Raw genomic sequence first — 23,937 nt, 5'->3', positions numbered from 1 at the left:
GCTGCTGCCACCGTCCATTAGGACTCGAGTGAGGTGAAATCCGTCAATGATTGGGTCTAGGACCAGTGCGGCGAATCCGCCATGACGGATACTAGTGGGGTGGTCCCTGCGATCGAAGGTGATCGGACAACAGGACCATGGGTTGAACTTTGGGGCGACTGGCTCCAACGCATATACGTCCCTGAGCTCACGCTTCCGCTCCCTCTTGGGGATGTGGGTTGCGTATATCATGTTCACCGTCCACACTTCTAGAGGGAACCTCTTCTGTCCTCCGGTGTTCGGCTGCCGGGGCTCCTCCTCGTCATCGCTATGTGACCCCTTATCTTTGTTCTCGGCATTTAACTTGCCGGCCTGCTTGAACACCCAACAATCCCTGTTGGTGTGGTTGGTTGGCTTGTCGGGGGTGCCGTGTATTTGACACGAGCGATCGAGTATACGGTCCAAACTGGACGGGCCCGGAGTGCTTCTTTTGAATGGCTTTTTCCGCTGACCGGATTTAGAGCCTTTGAATCCGGCATTGACTACCGTATCCTCGGTATTGTCGCTGTTAATGCGGCGCTTATGTTTGTTGCGACGTGACCTGCCGTTGCCGTCCTTGGTATCCGAAGTACCATGGTTCTTTGATATGTTATTGCTGCGAGCCAACCAGCTGTCTTCTCCCGCACAAAAGCGGGTCATGAGTGTCGTGCTGCTGAATTATGTGGCTCAAGTCATCGGCATCTGGTGGTCGCACATAAGTGCCCTGCAAGTTGTCGAGGAATGCGGCTTCCAGATCTTCCCAACAGCCAATGGACTCTGCTGACAAGCTGTTGAGCCAATGCCGAGTTGGTCCTTTGATTTTGAGTGGGAGGTATTTGATGGCGTGTAGGTCATCACCGCGGGCCATGTGGATGTGCAGGAGGAAATCCTCGATCCATACCGCAGGATCTGTTATGCCGTTGTATAATTCTATATTTACGGGTTTGAAACCCTCTGGGATTTGATGATCCATTACTTCGTCTGTGAAGCATAAGGGGTGTGCGGCGCCTCTGTACTGGGCTATATCATGACGCAGCTCAAATGAGTCTTGACGCTGGGTTCGGCCCGGCCGGACTTACTTTTACTGTATCCGGCGTGACGATTATCGTCTCACATAGTAGCGCGCCCTCGTGATCCGTAGATCGATCTTGCATGTTTTGCTTTGTCCTCCAATACGTCTCGCAGGTCTGGCGTATTTCCCCATGCCTTTTTATTTGAATGGCGTTGGGGTGCGGGCTGAGCTTTTGGCTGGAATGTCTCTCTGTCGCGGCCACGAGGTGGTCGATCAGCCGCGTCATACACCGTGGATGTAGGTTTTGGTGCTTCCTCCTCCAGTCGGGGTAGCAACCTGCAATTTGGGTAACTCTTGGAGGGGCATTTGAGTTTATATTCCTCGGCCGCCAGGACTTCAGTCCATCTGTCAGTTAGCAAATCTTGATCAGCTTGAAGCTATTGCTACTTTTTCTTGAGGCTATTTGCCGTGGCTATAAGCCGGCGCTTGAAGCGCTCTTATTCAACGGGATCCTCTGGCACGACGAATTCGTCATCGTCGAGGCTTGCCTCGTCTTCGGAGGGAGGCATGTAATTATCATCCTCCGCCTCTCCATCTGCCGCTCTCTCAGGCGGGCTGGCTCCTTCATCCTCCTACTCTAAATCTTGTTGGAGGGGATTGTTGTTGTCCTCGACACTGTCCGGAGTGCTATTATCTCCGGTGCCGGTATCATCACTTTTTCCTTGGCGGGACTTAGAGCGGCGCCGCTGACGCCGGCGCTTGGGTTGCTTCTTGGAGGGGTCATCCTCCGTTGTCTTGTCGCCATTGCCTTCTTTGGGTGTGTCCACCATGTATATATCGTATGATGAGGTGGATGTCCAGTGCCCTGTGAGCAGTGGTTCCTCTTCGTCTCCCGCATCGTCGTCCATACCGTCGATGTCTTCGGAGTCGAAGTCGAGCATGTCGGTTAAGTCATCGACAATGGCTACTAAGTGGGTGGTGGGTGGGCGGCGAATTTCTTCGTCATCCGCATCCCAATCCTGCCGGACGTAGTTCGGCCAGGACTCTCCTGACAAGGAGAGAAACCTTAATGAGTTCAGTATGTCGCCGAAGGGCGAGTGCTAAAAAATATCCGTGGAGGTAAACTCCATGATCGGCGCCCAATCGGATTCGATAGGAACGGGCGCAGGCGGTTCGGAGTCCGTGACCGGAGAAGGATCCGGCAGTTTGGCAACATGGCTCTCGTGAAGGGTAAGGTCGATATTCGGCTCGATCGCCACTGAGGATATGGCCTTCGTGACGGGGTCTATCCACCCATCCATGGATGGCGCAACTGGCTCCGAATTGAGGCTCGGAGCGGCCGCCGGTGCGATCTCCTGAATACGGTCCGATGGTAGAGCTAAATCGTACTCATCGTGACCGCGTGGCGCACAAGGCAGGGGCTCGAATCCATCGTAGATCAAGTCTCCGCGGATATCGGCCGTATAGTTTAAGCTTCCAAACCCGACCTGGTGGCCAGGGGCGTAATTTTCGATCTGCTCCAGATGGCCAAGCGAGTTGGCCCGCAGTGCGAAGCTGCCGAACACAAAGATCTATCCGGGGAGAAAAGTCTCACCCTGGACTGCGTCACTATCGATGATAGTAGGAGCCATCAAGCCTAACGGCGACGACATAGAGGAACTCTCAATGAAAGCACCAATGTCGGTGTCAAAACCGGCGGATGTCGGATAGGGGGTCCCGAACTGTGCGTCTAAGGCGGATAGTAACAGGAAGCAGGGGACACTATGTTTTACCCAGGTTCGGGCCCTCTTGATGGAGGTAAAACCCTACGTCCTGCTTGATTTATTCTTGATGATATGAGTATTACAAGAGTTGATCTACCATGAGATCGGAGAGGCTAAACCCTAGAAGCTAGCCTATGGTATGATTGTATGTTGTCCTACGGACCAAAACCCTTCGGTTTATATAGACAGCGGAAAAGGCTAGGGTTATACAAGGTCGGTTACAAAGGAGGAGATATACATATCCGTATTGCCTAGCTTGCCTTTCACGCCAAGTAGAGTCCCATCCGGACACGAGACGAAATCTTCAATCTTGTATCTTCATAGTCCAACAGTCCGGCCAAAGGATATAGTCCGGCTGTCCGGAGACCCCCTAATCCAGGACTCCCTCGGTTACCGTTCCACCATCCTTTGACCAAAGCGCTCGCCGACCATGAAGTAGTAGAGATGTGCTGCATTCCAAGCCACGGAAGAATGTTGTTCCAAATGCGCAACGTGAAGCGACATTGGAAGAGTACGTGAGCAGCGAACTCCTGTACTTGCTTGCAAAGAGGGCACACGTTGCAGTTGGGCCAGCCACGACAAATCAAGCGGTCTGATGTCCAGATCCTATTTTGAAGAACCAGCCAAGCATCTGTTATGATTTTCTTCTGTCATAGGGATGTTGGTGACTCTTCTCTGTCCTACGAAAGCTCCGATGGTGACGACGTATGGTGATGATTATTTGTTTTGCTTTCTGTCCCTGAAGGGCTTCATTGCTTTTCTTGTGGGATTTTTTTTGCAAAGTGTTGTATCAGTTGTGTTCTGCGTGCATTTGGATCATAACTACGTGTGGGTTTGTAACTCTGCACATGAATGAATGCATGTGGTTTACCTCAAAAAGAAAGTAGCATAAGTAAATCAGAGAACGAAAATCCTAAAACAATTAGAGTGAGTGGGGTTTGACCTTGGCGCGACAACATGAGGGAGGGAAGTGGACGCCAGGACGGCCCGTGCATCGCTCCTAGGTGGCCTGGATCCACACGGTGCAAAAGGCAAAGAACGGAAAAGAAAAGACCGAGGAGAAGAGGAAAACGCATGGATAAACCTGGGTACATATGAACCCACTTCAGAAAACATATTTTCTAAATGCTAAAAATCTGGAAAATGTTGCACAGTTACGTCTCCATGTTCGTGCCTAAAGTTTCACGAAAACACAAATTTTTTTGTGGCCTCACAAAAAAAAGTGTCGTGAAACGCTATTTAGAAGCACTGGATTTTTTTTTTTGGAGACAAAATGAAATGATATTTTTTCACAAAACTTTATGTTACGCACACACATTTACGGACATGTATGCGTGAAATTTTCTTTTAAATTTGACATTTTAAAACGTGCTTAGAATGTACTTTGTGAAAAATTGGTGCATATGCCATGGGCGCTGGGAGTGCCCTCTCGAGGAGAAGGCCTCTACTAGTAGCTAAAGCTAGTAGCTCATGATACGAAGAATTTATTTCACGTCCATCGATCACCAATCGCACCGCTAAAGCATAAACCCCGACCTCGCTCGCATCCCATGCATGCATGGACCACCCGGCTGCTGCAGTGCCCACATATGAGCTGCCTGCCTCTCCACGCGTGCATGCATGCCTGTGGAGGAATCACAGCGCGTTGGAGTGTCACCGCTAGCTAGAGAGGGTCACAGTGCTGCCGCCTTAATTTCTCAGTTCCAAGTACTCTTGCTATATGCACCTATCTACTGTGTACCATGACATTGGATATTTTTCAAGAAATTTTTCGAAATATTCATCATGTCATGGTAGTACGAAGAACACATAAATAACAAAAATTACATCAATATCCTTAGACTATATAGCGACGACTACAAGCACTGGAGCGAGCCGAAGCGCGCCGTCATCATCACCCTCCTTCACAGAGACGGGTCAAACTTGCGGGTAGACAATTAAGAAGTCGTCGTGCTAAGCCTTACGGGACCAGCATACTAGAACAGCAACCATCGCTGATGAAAAGAAGTATAGATCGAAAGGATCCGACCTGTAGACACATGAACGAAGTCTGGATTCAAGCAGGTACACTGAAGACCAGCACCAACCAAATTCCGTGAGATCCGCGAGAGACACACCCGCACATGCCCTCCACGCTAGACGCATCACAAAAAACGGGGGCTATGAGGGAGAACCCTATTTCATCTTCAGTGAGCCTCCATCGCCTCGCCTTTCTAAGTAGGACAAAAATGCTAAACACAGTAGAAAAAAAACCCTACAGACAGAGCAAGATCCCTCCCGCTGGCAAGGGCCAGGGTCAACCACGCCTCCTTGGCCCTAGGGCCACCGAAGACGAGGCGGGCCGGTGGCGGCGCCGGCGGATAGCAGAGTAACCCTAAGTCTTGTCTTTTCTTTCTAGAGAGGAGCATTGAAAGGACATTGGATTAACCCCCTCAAACTCCATGACGGTATATATTACTCAAGAAGTAACATTGGATTAATTTGCAATAGGAAAGGAAAACATTTCCCTTTTTCTTGACGAAAAAGCGAAAGATACGTTGCGAAAAGGACCGGATCAAGAAACCCAGGGTGGCGAGCCGGCCAGGATGCACAATCCACAAACCAGAGATGCAAGCACCCATCTCAATCACAGGAGCGGTAGCCGCCCAAAGTTGTTCTCATCCCGGCTGGTCATTTTCCCCTCTTTAACTCCCTTTGTTGGTGACCACTTCTTCCCAAAAGGTCACTGGTGCCGTTTCTCGATCGAGTGCTCATCCACTGGTTCCCCGGCCGGCCTGCCCAAGTGTCCATCCACGAAAATCATGCAGCATAGTCTGGTTTTATCCCAACCCGGCCGGCCTATCATATATGGATTTTGTTTGGCAAAATTCATCTGAAAATCCTTCAACTCAAAGGACCCAGCTAGTTAAGTGGATTAATAAATACTCCCTCCGGTCCTTTTTAGTCTGCATACAAGTTTTGTCCGAAATCAATGTCTCTTTAATTTGACCAAACTTATTAAAAAAATATCAACATCCACAATGTCAAATCAATATTGTTAGATTCATCATGAAATGTAGTTTCATAGTATATATATTTGATATTGTAGATGTTGATATTTTTTAATATAAATTTAGTCAAACTTTATAAAATTTGACTTGACATAAATCTAATACGCGGAGTAAAAAGGACCGGAGGAAGTACGGAGTACAACGTAGCATAACAGGTGGTAGGAACCAAGTTGTTTTCTTCAAGTTCAACCGTGATGCGTGACGGCTCTAGCTACTACTAGTAGTTTATAATCATCAAATGTATTGTCTTGGATCTTGCAAGGAATTCCAGCTCAAGACCAACAAGTCTGTCGACCTAGCTAAAGCAACAAAGGCACACATCACATCAGTAGGAACACTACGTGTACCTAGCCCCTTGTATTCTCCTTTTATTGTATTTTCTACCATGCACCTTCGGTAATTCAGTTACCACGTTGCTACAATTTTTACAAGCTATAAAGTAGAACTTTCCACATTCCTTCTAAAAGTTACAGTTAATTTGTTTTAGATCATATACTACAGTGTGCCATGATATTCCATGTACAAATATACCGGCATAATTTAAGCAATTATAATTTTTTTCAGGGAATCATATATCACAAAAAGGTTTCATCATGTGTCAAATCAATACATGTACATAGTTGTAGTACCACCGTACTATTAAGGCTAGCCAGTGCTTAGTAGGCACCACACTTACTAGCCATTAATTATTACCAAGTTAATCATCGATACTCCGTTTCAATCAAAACTAACCAGGATCAATGGATCATTAGGCAAAGCCTCCACTCCAGTATATATCGATGGTGCAAACTCCACTCTTATCCTCTCTCCCTCCCACCTACTTGCGCACCCCCAAATCGCTTGCCTTTCCTCAGCCATCTGGTTGCCCTAGCTAGCTGGCTCGCCGGCCTGCTGCTGCCGTGCGCACACGCGCGCTATGCGGGCAATAGGTACGGCGAGGGAGAGCCGGCAGCCATGAGCAGAGACATCGACGAAGGGAGCGTTTCGGCGGCGACAGCAGGAGGAGGAGGAGGGGAAGTGGGTGACGAGCCGGTGGCCGGCGTCAGCGACGAGGCGGCAGTCGACTCGCACGAGAACGACTTGGTGATGCCGGGGTTCCGGTTCCACCCGACGGAGGAGGAGCTGATCGAGTTCTACCTCCGGCGCAAGGTGGAGGGCCGGCGCTTCAACGTCGAGCTCATCACCTTCCTCGATCTCTACCGCTTTGACCCATGGGAGCTCCCCGGTACACACTAGCTAGAACACACAGCCACACACCGCTTAGCTCAAATTAATCTTGGCAAATTGGGGTCTTGATTGATTTCTTGTTGTTGGCAGCAATGGCGGTGATTGGGGAGAAGGAGTGGTTCTTCTACGTGCCCCGGGACCGCAAGTACCGGAACGGCGACCGGCCGAACCGGGTGACGGCGTCGGGGTACTGGAAGGCGACGGGGGCCGACAGGATGATCCGCGGCGAGAACAGCCGGCCCATCGGCCTCAAGAAGACGCTCGTCTTCTACTCCGGCAAGGCCCCCAAGGGCGTCCGCAGCAGCTGGATCATGAACGAGTACCGCCTCCCGCCGCCCACCACCGAGGCGGATCTCTTCTACAAGGTAATTGCCGCGATCAAGCAAGCGAAATTAGACTAGGGTTTTGGAATTTGGAGGCCAGACTTAAGACCCGGAAATTCCTCATCTCTTGATTGGTCTTTGTTTTGAGAAATCATGGGAAGCTAGCTATATACCAGCCGTTGTTCATGCTGTTAATCATTGATTTGATCTGCTTTTTGTTCACTGCTACCTTTTTTGTTGGTTGGCATGATTCACATGAACATGTGACATGCCTTTCCTCTCTTTCTTTTCAGATCTAAGAGCTTAGGGTTCGCTTTTTGCTCGTTCTTTTTGGCATACATATGGACATGTACAAACGCTGCCATGTTGAATTCAGAATTCCTCTTATAGCTGGCTAGATACCACTTGCATGTCCTCCAGATTCTTCAATTTAACTATTTGCATGTCCAAGCTAAACAGTCAATTCAGCTCCCCTTTGCTCAAATATTCAGATCCGAACTTAATTGAAGCATTTAATTCCATCTCACAGCTAGCGCTCACTTCATATGAAAAGCATGCACCCTGTTCCTCAGTCCTCACTCAATTTACTGCATCCTATGCCACCTAGCTAGTATCACGTACACGTAGAGGGTGTTTGTTTTCAGGGATTTATTGGTCTAGGGATTTAAATAAGTCTCTATAAGTCTCATCTAAACCAAACAGGAGGGACTTAAAGTGGGCATTTGGGACTTATGAAATAAGACTCAAGGAGGGACTTATAGGGACTTATAGTTATAATATGGTCTTATAGAGACTTATAAGTCCGAGGAACCAAACAGGTAGGGACTTTTTAGGGACTTGGGACTTATAAGTTAGGACTAAAAAAAGTCATAGGACTTATGAACCAAACAGGCCGTACTCGTGTAAGATCTTTGGTATTGACAGTAATTTCTTTAGCTTTGACATGTCGCAGTAAATTCTGAATTCCTTAATTTGATCGTGCTTGCTTATGTAGTTTATCCGAAGTTCACAAAATGTTTCATGCATGCAGTCCGAGATCTCGCTCTGCCGCGTGTACAAGCGCTCCGGCATCGACGACGGCCACGGGAGGCCCTCCTCCAGCAATGCCCAAGCGGCCTCGGCGAGGCCGGGCACCTCACGCACCATTATTCCGCCGGCTGGCCAGCAGGTATCATCACCGTCGTCCACGCCGCTGTCACCGACGCAGCAGCCCAGCTTCCACGGCATACTCGGCCAAGGCGAGTGCTCGTCGGCGCCGCTGCCAGCCATCATGGACCAGGCCACCCCGCACAATAATGCTCCGCAGCTGCATCAGCCGCCGCCTCCTCCTCCCCCGAGGGCGAGCGCCTTTGCGTCGGCGATGAGCTCAACGATGTCGGTTGCGCCGGCCGCGAGGGGCTGCACGTACTCGCTCATGGCCCTGGCAGACGCACCCATGATGGGCAGCAGTTCCACGCCGGGGGACGAGCTGAGCCGGCTGGTGGGCCACAGCCAGGCCTACCCTAACCACCCGGCCGTCGGCAGCCACTTCCCCCCCTCACCGTCGTCGTCGCAAATTCCGCCCCTCGGAGAGATGCCGGTGTCGCCGGCCGACAAGCTTTGGGATTGGATCCACCCTGACACCTCAGGCAGCAGGGACTACGGAAGTTCTAGTTTTAAATGACTCCAAAACCAAGTAAATGCAGGCTTGAGAGGAGGTTGCATTGCATATGCCAGTGGGCAGTGGCACTATGCATAATTCGTAGGTTTTCGCAGCCACGGTTAACTCTGAAAACCATCAACCTAGACTTTACATTATACCCTTTCACCACTCTTCAGCAAGTGGTATATATGATTCAGAACTAAATTAAGATATATATAGCACTGATGTTGTAAGCACAAGTTTGTGTTCAGTCAGTCTAAACGTTCAGCTTCATGTCTTAGTTAACTCCACCCGGATCGATGTGTTTAACAGCAAATGAGGTTAGTTTACACTGTTGAATGGTGATCACCCAAAATCTAAGCCTCGGGCAGGCAGTTGTTTCTACTAGCATTTAATCTGCAATTCTGCATGGCACATGAAATAATGTGTGCATGATTGGCGGGAGACCGTTGCAGCAGGGGTTGTTTCTTTCTGCATGAGTGGGGGGGAAGACTTGCAGGCGCGGTAGGTGTCAGATAAGGCGAGGATTAACTGGCGTGTGCATGGAATAATCCATGTGATTATTGCTCTTGCTCTTTTGCGTAGTGTTTTGCTCATTGCTGTGAGCCACTGGCTGCAAAAGGTAAGGATACGTATGCCGCATGCATGGTTAGAGTTCGTTTGTGCTGAAGTGCATGTGCCGGCCGGCCGGCCAGGCAAGAATGACTGGGCGAGATGCCTGTCGATTTGTATGTATCTGCTATTTGATTGATGGAGAAGACAATCTACTGGCAAATGGTGTAAAGACTAGTTCGTAAATTTGTTGTTATACATGCATGCTGGATGCAATAGCTAGGTTTTGGCCGGTTTCGCTCTCTGCACTCTAGGATGTTTGTTATACATTAATTTAGGTTGTATGGCCCCGCTCTCGCGAACGCCCCGCTCCTAGGGTTCCCTCGCCGCCGCCGCCGGAGCCCGCTCCCCTACCCCTCCCCTCCCTCCCTTCCCTTCCCCGTACCCCCGCGTCGCCTCCCCGAGCGGGGCGACCGGGGGCCCCTTCGTCGCTCCTCTCCAGCCCCCCCCCCCCCCCGCCCCTGCCTCCTCCCGCCGCCGGGCCTCGGCCGCGTGGTGCTGGCGGCGGCGGGCCTGCCCTTCCCCGCGCGCGGCTCCCCCTTGCTCGTACGGTGGTGGCCTGCGGCGATGCTCCTCGGCCAGCATCGGTGCAGCCCGTCGGTGGTGGTGCCGCGGGCCCGGTGGCTCTCGACGCGGCGTTGCGGCCGTTGGCCGTGGGGCGGCGCGGTGGCGCTGTGGCTGGCGGCGCCCGCCCAGCCTAGATCTGGGCCCTTTTGGGCCCATCTGGGTTGGGGCGGGCCGGTGGCTTGGTGCTCGGCGGCGACGTTCCTTGGTGGTGGCGTGGTGGCGGCGGTCTCGGGCAGTGAGGACTTCGTTGGCCGGCATGCTGTAGCGTGGTGACAGGACTGTCCGGGTCCACATGGGCCGGGCCATCGAGGCCTGGCAAGTCCTCGTCGCCGTCTCCGGTCGGCTCCGCTGCGGCGGTGGAGGATGTCCCCTCCTTCCGGTCGAGTTGTGGTCGCTCCCGTGGCTGGTGTCTCCTCTTCCTCTCCAAGCCTCGTGTTGACAGCTACAGTGAAGGGAGAAGGGTTGTCCAGTAATCATGGTGGCACAAGCTGGTGGGTGGCCGAGGAGGTGGTGCATTTCGAAATGCCTGAGGTAGCGGTGGTGGTTGTGGATACGAGAAATCCATGTCGGCCTGGCTGGCACCAATGCGATGACGCCTGCGAGCGCCGTCGGACCTTCCTGAGGGGCATCGGGTATACCCCTTTCCCACTATCCCTCGCGTACCGGGGGAAACCCTAGAACTTCTTCGGGCAACAGCGGCGGCATCGTCGCATTCCCTCTTGAAGGTGTTGCTTGGGGCGCGGCGCTTCGGGATGCTGGGAGCGTGGTGGTACTTTTTCGGGGGGTGCAGTGGTTCCGGACTTCCCTTCTTCGTTGATCTGCTGGTGTCGGCATTTATTTCTCTTTCTGCTTGTTGTTTTTTTTGGGCTTATCTGTGCTGCGGCCCCGGCGAGTTCGATGTATCGGGTGTTTGCTTTATAATATAAAGCGGGGGAAACCCTTTTTCGTAATTTAGGTTGTATGATGATGGCAGCCGACTCTGCTATTCACTAATTGTAATACCCAACTACAATTCTCCAATTTGCCTTGTTGTATATTTAGAGATAAATCTACCGGAGCCATTAGAAAACAATTCAGTACACTTATACACATATTATTGATATAAAGTATGAAGTGAAGTTTGTTTTAAAGCATATACTTTCGCATATTCAAAATATAAGTCTTTTTGGACTTTGAAATGGTATTCTTGAAGATGGTATTTTGACTATCAAAATTTCTTTTGTGCAAACAGCCTTCCATAAAAATACAGGTAAATTCTAGTTTTTACTCCATCTTTTGACATTTTTCTTAAAGGATTTACCCTCATTTAAGGGATTTCATCTGTTTTGCCCCATTTAGTGAAACTTATACCACATTTTTACATTTTTTTTGTCATTGAGCATGTTATGTCAAATATGTCAAGTCGGTCCCACCTGTTAAGGCCACCCGCTCACCCGCTCGCTTAGTTCATCGTTCTGTTAAGCTCCATGCCCGTCTGGTCCCACGTTACATGCCTCTCCCATGGTACGTGGTCCAATCACGTGCGTGCAGCTTCAACACCTATTGCTGCCACCTGTGAAAACCTATCCTTAGACGTGCGCGAGAGTGAGGGGAGGGTACTGAAGTGGTGTGCCTTGAGTAGGGTCGTGGTGTGACTTAGCGAACTAGATGACGTGGAGTGAGAGGGCGAGCGCGTGAAACCAGAGTCAGAGGAAAACCCTTCTATGTGGCATGCCATGTATACTCTAAAAGATTGGACCGTTTTGGCAGAATGTGCTCAAAATAAATAAATAAATATAAAATGTGGCATAATTTCGTTATATGGCACAAAATGGATGAAAATCCCTTAAATGGGATAATTCCTGTAAAAAATATCAAAAAGGAGGTATAAACAAGAATTTACCTAAAAAATAATTATGCATTGTAAAAGCACATGGGAATAATTTTAGTAGTGCCAGTTTGATAGTTTGGATGTTTCTAATTTGCTTTGAGGTAAAAATTGAGCTTTTGTTCTTAAGAGTGTGGACTATATTAGGATTTGGAAGAAATGTTTCTAAATATTACTCTCTCCGTTTCTTTTCGCTCCGCATATACGATTTATTTGAAGTCAAACTACACAAAGTTTGACTAGATTTATATTTAAAAATATTAATATCTATAATACCCATGAAAATTAATTTCATGATGCACCTAATGATATTGATTTTATATTGTGAATGTTGATATTTTTTTCTATAAAGTTTATCAAACTTTATAAAATTTGATTAAAGTCAAATTTTAAATGGAAATTAAAAAGAAACAGATGGGGCACTTAATTCGCACCGCTAGCTAGCCAGTATGCATTACAACATTAGGAGCATGATAAGACAACCAGAGACGGGTGTTGATATGTACTCAAGTTATATTAAATCGGCGATACATATTTTAGGATCGAGGGAGTATACACACACACGGTGGCGCTAAACTGCGCGAGAGCGCAAAACGCCTAATCGTACGCGCTGGTCGCTAATGCCCCGCCCAACGGGCCGCTTGTTCCACGTCCCTATAGATTAGGAATGGAAGTAACAAGCAATACAAAAAATAGTAATTGTTTAAATTCTTTTACCGTAGTCAGCGCCCCATCTCCGCCCCACAACACTAGACACTTGAATCCACCATTTACTCATGACGGTAATCATATCAGCATACATGGTAACGGAATTAGTCCATTACGAGGCAGTGCAGCAGTAAATCCATTACGAGGTCGTGCAGCACTCAGTCCTCTTATCGTAAAATAAGGTGAACACATAGTAGTTGGTTTACTATGTTAAAAGAATGTACAAATAACAATAGGTGGATTCTAGCCAACCCTTGGAAAAAGTAGGCACCGGTGAACGGTTCCTCTAGTAATTGGGTTACGGTACGTCAGAAATACAATTACCATGTACGTGGCTAAAGGCTGACATTGAATATCAGTTTTGTTTTATTTAAATGGAAAATGTATCTATGATAACAGTTTTACCACTCTATGCGTGAATCCTACTAGCTACAGTAGGTGCTAGTAATTGCATTACGATGTGGTATGGCGGAAAATCACGTACTAGTGAGAATTAAAGAGGCCTAAATAAACAAAAAATATTTTAAGCTTACGACTGATCTACTTTGGGTTATTATTTTTTGCGCAAAATCGACTAAATAATTTAATAACCTGATTACTATGTTCCCTTCACAAATTGCAACTACGTTTCACGAACACATTACTACGTGCAAATAGGCCTGAACATGCATAGCAAATTTTACCATCCGATGGTGGAGAGTCGTAATGATTAGGGTCCACTACTGTGTTCCATTAGTTTATTAGAGTGAAGGCACGGCAAATTTTACTATCCAAGGGTGGAGAGCCATAATGATTAAAGTCCATTATCGTGTCCCATTAGTTTTTTACGGTCAATTTCCTACGATAACCTATAATGCGCTCTGACTTAGTTTAGCGTGTCTATATATATATATATATATATATATATATATATATATATATATATATATATATATATATAGGAGAAGCAATTCTCGATGGGAGAAGAACCATGTATATAGGGTTGGAGGTGTACATATAAATATTAATCACGCGCCTTGATTAACGATTCAGAAAAGCTGTAGCCACACAGGACAGAAGTTTCAGAAAAGGCATATATTTGCTTCGAACAATGATGAGCTAGCAATTAAGCTGGTCCAGCTTCGAGCCGGTCTATGGCACACGTTTTGCCAGATGTTAGTGTTACTATGATGACGAGCACCACGCCGCATTTGCATTTCCTTTAGGTCGGCCCACTGTGCCCATGATCACGCGCTCCTTCACTTATATACACACATGCATATACCCCATCGCAAAGATGATGGCCGCAATCAGATGCGCGACATCAGCAAATTAACTCGCAACTTTGGAGGGGGGTCAGGCATATGTTCATATGCCGGAAACAGCTGGAGTTGGACGACAAGGGCAAAATTGTTCACAAAAAAAGAGAGTGAAAATTGTGGGGAGATGAACCACTGGTGGTTAGACTAGCATGTGGGTCCATGGGGTTAGTCCACTATCCGAACTGTAGTCCATGACTTGGATGGTGCCAGAATGATTTCCCCTCGAGACAGGATTTTCAGCACCCGAGTGTCCCTACACCCTCTATGAACAGTAAATTCAAAATAAATTTAAAAAAAATCAAAAATAAATAAACTTTGGGACATCAAACATGATTAAACTTTTGATGATCTTGCGAAGTTTTAGCTAAAAAACATTCGAGGAGCCCTCAGCTAAAAAAATAAAATAATTGTTCAAAGTTTATGTACATTTTTTAGCAGTGATTTAGTTTTTTTTTGTGAGGGATCCACATAGGTTATTTGTTGCCAAAACTTTGCAAGAACATCAAATCTTTGATCATCTTTCATCCTTGAAAGTTTCATATTTTTTTGATTTGTTTACATTTTTTTACGAATTTACTGCTCATGAGGCTGTAGGGGCACCCGGGAGCTAGCTCTTACGCCTTTCTCTTTCCCTGCGCAGTTTCTGGTTTGCGTGGGTTGACCATCTACAGGGAAGTGCCAGCGGCCGGAAAGACATGACTTGCGAGAGCTTCTGTTTGTAGGAAGAAACAAAGCTGATTCTTCGTTTCATCAATTAATCTCAAGTCCTTTCAGGGAGAAGCATGCCTGTCAGTGGTAAATGCGATGACAACCATTCAGTGTGCTACAGCTATTATAGCCCAAACCATTCAGTGGAGTTTTTCTTTTTCTTTTTTGAGGGAGCCATTCAGTGGAGTACATGACAAATGGCATATGTGGGCTGAGAAAAAGGCTGGGCCCAGATCAGGCCCAGTTAGGTGATGGCGGGGGAGGTGGGGTATCATTTTATTTCTTCCTTCAACCCCTCAAAAAAATTCTTACTTCAACAAAGCTGCCCATTTTGCTCCAACAAAAAAACAAAGATCCCCATACATTCTAAAAAAAGATGCCCATGCATTCTGAAAAAAAAAGTCCATACACTTGAAAGAAATAGATGTATATCTCTCTAAAAGTTCAACTTACTCAAATGGACATCATGGATTTTTCAAATCATGATCTTCTTTATCGTTATTAATAATAATTATGAGAACAGAAAGTATACGTTCTAGACAAAATATCTAGTGATGATTAACAGAGCACATAGAACCAATTTTTTTACTGATTTTTTTCAGGAAGACACCAAATGAACAAATAGGTGAAAAAAATAAGTTATTTATACAAAACCTAAAGTAAATAAATACAGTAAAACGAAAAAAATAGAAGAAGACAAAAGTAGAAAAACGTCGGCCTAAAGCATTGTTGGGGTAGCAAGAGTGCCATAAGGAGGAGTGCGTGGCCCCGAAAATTCAGCGCTCTAAACGCCAGTTATCGGTGTTTGGGCAAACCGACACCCCCCCCCCCCCACGCTTGACCCATTAAGTACTTTCTTTCTCGTTCGCAACGTAAGTCGCACACGCCAGATTGCTGCTCGGCCGGTTTTTAAAGCATTTTTCTAGTGGTTTTTCTAGGAAGAGTTTTGTATGATTTTTCTTTTTATATATATTTTTCATTCCTTTTCAAATTTTAATTTTTTTCTTAAATTCATGAAAACTTTTCAAAGTGTAAACATTTTATAAATTTTTTGGACCTTTTCAAATTCCTTTCTCTTTTTATCTTTTTATTTCTTTATTCCTTTTTGTTTTTTTCAAAAGCGTGAACTTTTCTTAAATTTGCTAACTTTTTCCAAATTTTATGGACTTTTATTAAAATTTTGAATTTCTTCTCAATTTCTTTGATTTTTTTTAAATTCGTAAACTTTTTCCAATTATGGAACTTTTTCATGACCCATGAAATTCTTTTTGAAATCATGAACTTATTTCAAATGCATGTCAACATTTCCAAATCCATGTTTTTCAAAATTATGCAGACATTTTTTTCCAAAATCTGCAAACTTTTTCAAATTATATATATTTTCAAATCCATGCACTTTTCTCAAAATACTGAACCATTTCATATACGTAAAGTTTTTTATAATTTATTTACTATTTTAAACCCACGTTTTTTCCCTCGATATTTGATTCGTAAAATTTACATTTTTAAATTAATTTTTAGAAGTCAATAGTTAATGGTCAACCAGGCGTAGTTGGGCTGGCCCAGCATGCGTGGGCGCCAGTTCGCCTAACTGGCGCTTAAGGTGCTGGTTAGGTGCACCCTACGTGGTGCGTCGACTATTTTTCGCTTTAAGCGAGTCATGCGGGATCTCTCGCGTCGAGTCTACAGTAAAGGGTCGGCTCGTTAGCGCAATAAAAGGAAATAAAGGAGAGGAAAAAAGGTCACGCACATCACGAGGTTCAATCCCAAGATCTCTTGGTTACTTCGTTGGGCTGCTACCACTAAGCCATCGCCTAGTTCTTGTTAGGAACATAAGACGTGAGCTAAATGAAGTAAAAAACGAATATACAATACTTTTTAGGTTTTTGTTTTTGTTTTTCTGGTTTTCATTGACTTTTCTTTGTTTCTTTCTCTATTTCATTGGTTTTTCCATTAGTTTTCACGGGTTCTTTTATCTGTTTTTTGTTTTTGTTTTGGGTCGCGCTTCACGTCCGCCGAGTGATCTTTTTAAAAGATCGGCCGGGCTGCGAGCCGCAAGATCCCGCCCCATCAAGCGGCTGACGGACAACCTTCATCATTGCAACAGAACTATTATTCAAGAAACGTTTGCAATGAAAGTCGTGTTGCAGTAACCTTTGCAACAAAGGTGTTGAGGCATATCTCTCTCGAGGTAGTTTTGGTGATTGATGACACATGTTTGCGGACTAATCATGTGCTTTGAGTAGTTCACAGATTCATCCTTGGCACGAGACGTTTTCTTCCCTTCTGAGTGTCATTCAAGACGGTGTAGCTCTTTCGCTTCTCTTTTGGTGGACTAGTTGCGTAGAGTGCACCGTACTATCAAGAGGGGGTCCGCTGGGGTATTGCATGGGTGGAATCGACACATACACGTCAGCTTCTCACCCTCCGAGCTCTTCCACTTCATTGAAGAGATCTCCTCTCTCTTCTATGTCCTGTCTGGGTTCCAGCGGTAGTACCGCGCAACCCAGCGGTAGTACCGTTGAGGAGTCACAAGCGGCAGTACCGCTCCGCAGCGGTAGTACCGCCCGTGACTCCACAGCAGTACTACCGCTGGCCTGCCTGGCACCACCGCCTCGTCCTCAGCCTCGATGGAGAGATCCTCTCTCTCTCTCTTCCGTGTCCCAGCGGTAGTACCACACTACCAGCGGTAGTACCGCCGAAGGGTCACAAGCGGCAGTACCGCTCCGCAGCGGTAGTACGGCCTGTGACCCTGCTGCTGTACTACCGCTGGGCTGTCTGGCTCCTACCGCCTCGACTCAAGGGCTCTTTTTCTCGTGTCGGGTTTTGCGGCACTAGTTGTGGTTGTAGGGACGGCAGTACCGTTTCGGAGCGGTAGTACCGCCCTTACCACCGCGGTAGTACCGCGCTCAGGCCATTGCACATGTAATTTTCGGTCTAACCGAGAATTGCAAATCGGTGTGACCGAGTTCAGGACTTTGTGAAACCCTAGCAGTCTCGGTGCCATCGAACTGTGACTCGGTCTGACCGAGTTCACTAGTTTAGGTTCCAACAGCTGCTTCGGTATCACCGAGTTTATAAATCGGTTGATCCGAAATGCTTTCTGTGGAAAACTAAAACTAAGTTTTTGACTCATTCTTTTGCAAAAAACCTCTGCATTTTGTGATGCTCATCCACTCTATCTCATCTATATCTATTCACAGGGTCTGCTGTCAGTGTTTGCAATATGTCTGATCAGAGTGACAGCCAGAACAGATCAGAGGAGCAAGTTCACCTGAGTGAGGGAACTAGTCCCTCTAGCAGTTCAGATGATGGTAGCAGGAGCACTCCCAGCAACTTGCCCAAAGCTGCCACCAGAACAAGGAAGAAGAAAACTTCAGAGTCTGAGGATGAAGACTATGTGGCAGTTGAGGATGAGGCCACTTCCAAGAAGAAAGTGGTTAAGAAGGAATATAGCACTGCTGTTGCCACTAAGCCAGGCATGAAGCAAAAGGTTCCTGCAAAGAGAATTCCAATATCTAAGGCCAGAACATCTACTCAAGTCCCTTTGGGATTTGAACCCAAAGAGGCTGCTGTAGAAGGGAATAAGAGGAAGGAGAGGATCAAAAAGACCACTGCTAGAGTGCTTGGGAGATCCTCAATCATGAGAGATTCTGAAGAGGAAGAGAAAGAAGAGGTTGCTGCACCAGCACCTAAGGCCTAGAAGCTTATGGATGATTCTATCAGGACAGGGGCTGCTTCATCAAAGCCCAAAGAAGCACCCAAAGCAGCCTCCAGGCCCAAGAGTGCACCTAAGAGGAATACCAGGAGTATACCAGCTGCTGAGAAGAACAAGGCCCCAGTGCCTGAAGTTGCTGCTGATGAAGATGATGAAGGACAAGTCCTGAGAAAGCTCAAACCCAAGATTCCAGACCACAATGATGCTCATCATGTGGCTGAGAACATGAAGATCAGGAGAGACTCAGGGTTGAGGCTATGGAGAAAGACAGATCCATATGCTACCAGGAGAAGGACTGCTGTTGATTACAGGTTCCACACAAAGGAACAGCAGGACTTCTATGAGACAGTGTTGTTGGACAAGAAGACTATAGTGTGTGAAATGAGGTGGGTCGACTGGAAGTATATCAAGGAAAATGAGGAACACTATCCTAGTGTGTTTGACAGCTTCAATGCTTGTGGAGTTGCAGACTTTGTTGGGTAGAAGCTCACAAAGTGGAATGAGGAGCTCATAATGCAATTCTACTCCACAGCACACTTCTATCCAGATGGCAGGATAGTATGGATGTCTGAAGGTACAAGGTACCACTCAACTATTGAGGAATGGGCAAATCTGATCAATGCTCCTAAGGAAGAAGAAGATGACTTGGATGTTTATGCCAAGCAGAAAATGGATCACAACTCTATGGCAAACATGTACAAGGAGATTCCTGAAGATGATCTTGAGACTCACTAGTTTGGGTCAGTAAAACACTTGCCTATCTATCCTGACTTTGAGGACAATCAAGTTGTGATGAATGAGAATGAACCATCATCAGTACAAGCTCAAGAGAAGAAGGAGAAAGCAAAGAAAGAGAAGGCTGCCAAGATGCCAACTCAAGAGGAGGCATCTGAGTACTTTTTGAAAAGCAAGCAAGACCAGCTTGGTTATTTGATAGCATCAACTCTGAGGATTGAGAAGGGGTTGGCCACCCTGACTCAAAACCAGGAGAGCTTGGAAAGAATCGTGGAGCAAAAATTCTATGATTTAGATGTCAAAGTAACTGAGATTCAGTCAGTTGTGGAGCAGCTACAAGATGATATGTAGGAGAGGAAGGGCAGAACAACCACTGATGCATTTGCCAGAGTGCCTCGAGCTCAGAGATCAACTACAGTACCAATAACAGACACCAAAGCCACTTCATCTGCACCAGCTACAGCTTCAACGCAACCAGCTCCAGCACCAACTCCATCAGCTCCATCCACATCAACTGAAGCCTTCGACCTTGGCGTTCTCCGGACACCACCACCTGAAGACCAAGCCTGAAAGATGTTTTAGTGCTATGTATTTTCTATGAACTTTTTGGTAACTTGTTGCCAAAGGGGGAGAAAAATGTATAGATCATAGGCTTCGAGAGAGAGCGTTGCTTTTTATTCTCTCTTGCTTTGGTGGTTGAACTTTGTTTTTCTTTTGATTGCTCGAGATACTATGCTATTATCTGTGAGACATTGATGATCATGTGGTTGATCATAAGCTACAATTATGCTTGTTAGATGATATTATCTTACTTATCCTTATATGATCATTCACTTTGCTTGGTGATGAGTGCATGTATTTAATTCTTATCATTTTGAGCGCTCCACCAAGATGTATGTGACATGGAAGAGTAACCCATGATCCTAACTCATTGTGCATTTGCAGTCCAAAGCAAACCTTAAGATATGCACAAATTTAGGGGGAGCTCTTGCTCTTCACATACTTCTCAAAGCGACAATATCTTTCACTCTTATTATCATTTGTCGAAGCTTTGATCTATATGTTGTCATCAATTACCAAAAAGGGGGAGATTGAAAGTGCAACTATCCCTGGGTGGTTTTGGTAATTCATAATAACATATAGCTCATTAAGCTAACATTATTCCAAGATTAATATTTCAGGAAAAGCTCAATGAATGGCATGGCATGGATGAGGAAAGTGGATCCCTCAAAATTCTAAGGACAAAAAGTTTGGCTCAAGCTTCAAGATCAAGACTCTATATTTTATATTTTAGTGATCCAAGATCACATTGAGTCTATAGGAAAAGCCAATACTATCAAGGAGGGATGAGGTGTTGCTTAATGGCTTGCTTGCTCAAAATGCTTAGTGATATGCTCCAAAATCCTCAACTACCTTCCCACATCCACATATGATCTAAAACAAAAGTCAAACTTGGCCCCACCGATTCTTTCTATCCGGCGCCACCAAGTTTCAAATGTCATAGCCACTGCCACAAACCCTAGGCAAATCGATCTCACCGATAGGGATCTCGGTCTCACCGAGATGGGATTGTAATCTCTCTGTTTCCCTTCGTAACGTTTCGGTCTTACCGAGATGAGCGATCGGTCCCACCGAGATTGCAATGTAAACTCTCTGTTTCCCTTTTGTAACATTTCGGTCCCACTGAGATGAGCAAATCGGTCCCACCGAGTTTACCTGACCAACTCTCTGGTTAGCTTATTACCAAAATCGGTCCCACCGAGTTTGTGTAATCGGTCACACCGAGATTACGTTATGCCCTAACCCTAACCATATAGGTCCTATCGAGTTGCATCTCAGTCCCACCGAAAATCCTAACGGTCACTAGGTTTGCTGAATCGGTCCGACCGAGTTTAACCATTCGGTCCCACCGAGTTTGGCAAATTGTGTGTAACGGTGAGATTCTGTGTGGAGGCTATATATACCCCTCCACCCACTCTTCATTCGTGGAGAAAGCCATCAGAATATACCTACACTTCCAATACACATTTTCTGAGAAAGAACCACCTACACTTGTGTTGAGGTCAAGATATTCCATTCCAACCATATGAATCTTGATCTCTAGCCTTCCCCAAGTTGCTTTCCACTCAAATCTTCTTTCCACCAAATCCAAATCCTGTGAGAGAGAGTTGAGTGTTGGGGAGACTATCATTTGAAGCACAAGAGCAAGGAGTTCATCATAAACACACCATTTGTTGCTTCTTGGAGAGTGGTGTCTCCTAGATTGGCTAGGTGTCACTTGGGAGCCTCCGACAAGATTGTGGAGTTGAACCAAGGAGTTTGTAAGGGCAAGGAGATCGCCTACTTCGTGAAGATCTACCGCTAGTGAGGCAAGTCCTTCGTGGGAGACGGCCGTGATGGAATAGACAAGGTTGCTTCTTCGTGGACCCTTCGTGGGTGGAGCGCTCCGTGGACTCGCGCAACCGTTACCCTCCGTGGGTTGAAGTCTCCATCAACGTGGATGTACGATAGCACCACCTATCGGAACCATGACAAAAACATCCGTGTCTCCAATTGCATTTGAATCCTCCAAACCCTTCCCTTTACATGCTTGCAAGTTGCATGCTTTACTTTCCGCTGCTCATATACTCTTTTGCATGCTTGCTTGAATTGTGTGGAGATTGCTTGACTTGTGCTAAGATAGCTAAAATCTGCCAAGAACTAAAATTGGGAAAAGGCTAGATTTTTATTTGGTCAAGTAGTCTAATCACCCCCCCTCTAGACATACTTTCGATCCTACAAGTGGTATCAGAGCTTTGGTCTCCATTTGCTTTGATTTCCATAGCTTCTGGCGGTCATAGCCTTGGTTTCACAACCTAGGAGAGTATGGCGTCTAGCGAGGGAAATTATCACCGTAGAGGTCCTTACTTTGATGGCACTAATTTTGCTAGTTGGAAGCATAAGATGAAAATGCATATTCTTGGACATAACCCTGCCGTTTGGGCTATTGTGTGTATTGGCTTGCAAGGTGAATTCTTTGACGGGAAAGAACCAAACTGTGAAGCCACTGCAGAAGAGTTGAAAATGCTGCAATACAATGCTCAAGCTTGTGATATCCTCTTCAATGGATTGTGCCCCGAAGAATTCAACAAAATCAGCCGTCTTGAGAATGCAAAGGAAATTTGGGATACTTTGATTGATATGCATGAAGGTACCGACTCCGTCAAGGAATCCAAATTGGATGTGCTTCAAAGTCAACTTGACAAGTTCAAAATGAAGGATGGTGAAGGTGTCGCTGAAATGTACTCTAGGCTTGCTCTTATCACAAATGAGATTGCCGGCTTAGGGAGTGAAGAGATGACCGATAGATTCATCATCAAGAAGATCCTAAGAGCCTTGAATGGAAAATATGATACCGTGTGCACATTGATCCAAATGATGCCCAATTACAAAAATCTCAAGCCAACGGAAGTCATCGGAAGAATTGTTGCTCATGAGATGTCACTCAAGGATAAAGAGGAACTTCACAACAAATCAAGTGGTGCTTACAAAGTCTCATGTGAAGCCCCCACATCATCGAGTGAGAAACAAACCTTCAATGAAGAATTGAGCTTAATGGTGAAGAACTTCAACAAGTTCTACAAGAGTAGAAGCAAAGAGAGAAGCTCCAAGTCAAGGTCCTACAATGACAAAAGATCTTCTAGTCGAGAGCGAAATTTCTACAATTGTGGAAGGCCCGGACACTATTCCAATGAGTGTACGCCCCCCTACAAGAGAAGAGAAGATTCTCCCAAGAGAAGAAGTAGAAGAGAAGAATCACCATCTAGAGAAAGGAGTAGAGATGATCGTTATGAACGAAGACCCTCATGGAGAAGCAAGGATTCGGAAAGAAAGGACAAGTCATCAAGGAGCTACACAAAACAAAGACATCAAGCTCATGTTGGTGAATGGGTATCCGACTCCGACTCCGACAACCACTCCGAGAGAAGCTATCACTCCGACTCCGAATATACTCAAGATGAAGGTGTTGCCGGTCTAGCACTTGTGACAACCAACTCCTACGACATATTTGACTCACCAAATGAAGGAGTTGGAACATGCTTCATGGCTAAAGGCCCAAAGGTATCACACCCCGAGTATGTTGATTTCAATAATGATGAAGATGACTTGTTAGGTGATGATGATTTACTTGTTGACAACTCTAGTGATGAATACTGTGATGAAATATCAATTAATCATGCTAATCAAGATAAAACGAATGACAATGATAAGGAGAAGATTGAGTCTCTAACTAAAGAACTAAACACTCTTAAGTTAGCTCATGAAACTATCTTAGGAGATCATCGAGAACTTTTAAGGACTCATGAGAAATTACGCTTTGAAAAGCTCAACCTTGAGCAAGAGCATGAGTTCTTAAAAGCAATCAATGATGATCTTCGTAAGAAAAGTTCTTCTTACATTGCCAAGCGTTTACTCTTATCCACTTACATGCCTCAAGTCAAGTCTAGTAACAAAAACAAGAAAGATTCTTCCTCTAGTAGTAACAATAATCATGCTAAATCCAATATTGTTGCTTCTAGTAATTCTCTTGATTCCACTAATGATTCTCTTAGCCAAGTTACACTTGAGCAAGAAAATAGCTTATTGAAGGGAATTATAGAGAAAGGTGTTTACAAGAGCCTTGCCGGAAGTAAGCAATTCGAGGAA

At 45.9% G+C, this 23,937-nt stretch overlaps 1 protein-coding gene across 1 annotated transcript; it reads left to right on the top strand.

Annotated features, from left to right (window-relative positions):
- Positions 1-6,600: 6,600 nt before the first annotated feature.
- LOC125518736 (uncharacterized) lies at positions 6,601-9,308 on the top strand. Its single transcript, XM_048683567.2, has 3 exons — positions 6,601-7,068; positions 7,161-7,435; positions 8,424-9,308. The coding sequence occupies exons 1-3, from the start codon at positions 6,798-6,800 to the stop codon at positions 9,054-9,056; spliced, it is 1,179 nt and encodes a 392-aa protein (XP_048539524.2). The 5' UTR covers positions 6,601-6,797; the 3' UTR covers positions 9,057-9,308.
- Positions 9,309-23,937: the final 14,629 nt, after the last annotated feature.

This window comes from Triticum urartu, chromosome 1A, assembly GCF_056163025.1.
Source record: "Triticum urartu cultivar PI428250 chromosome 1A, HENAU_Tu73, whole genome shotgun sequence".
Classification (NCBI taxonomy): Eukaryota; Viridiplantae; Streptophyta; class Magnoliopsida; order Poales; family Poaceae; genus Triticum; species Triticum urartu.
The sequence above is the reverse complement of the archived record's forward strand: the minus strand, read 5'-3'. Positions and strand labels throughout refer to the sequence as shown.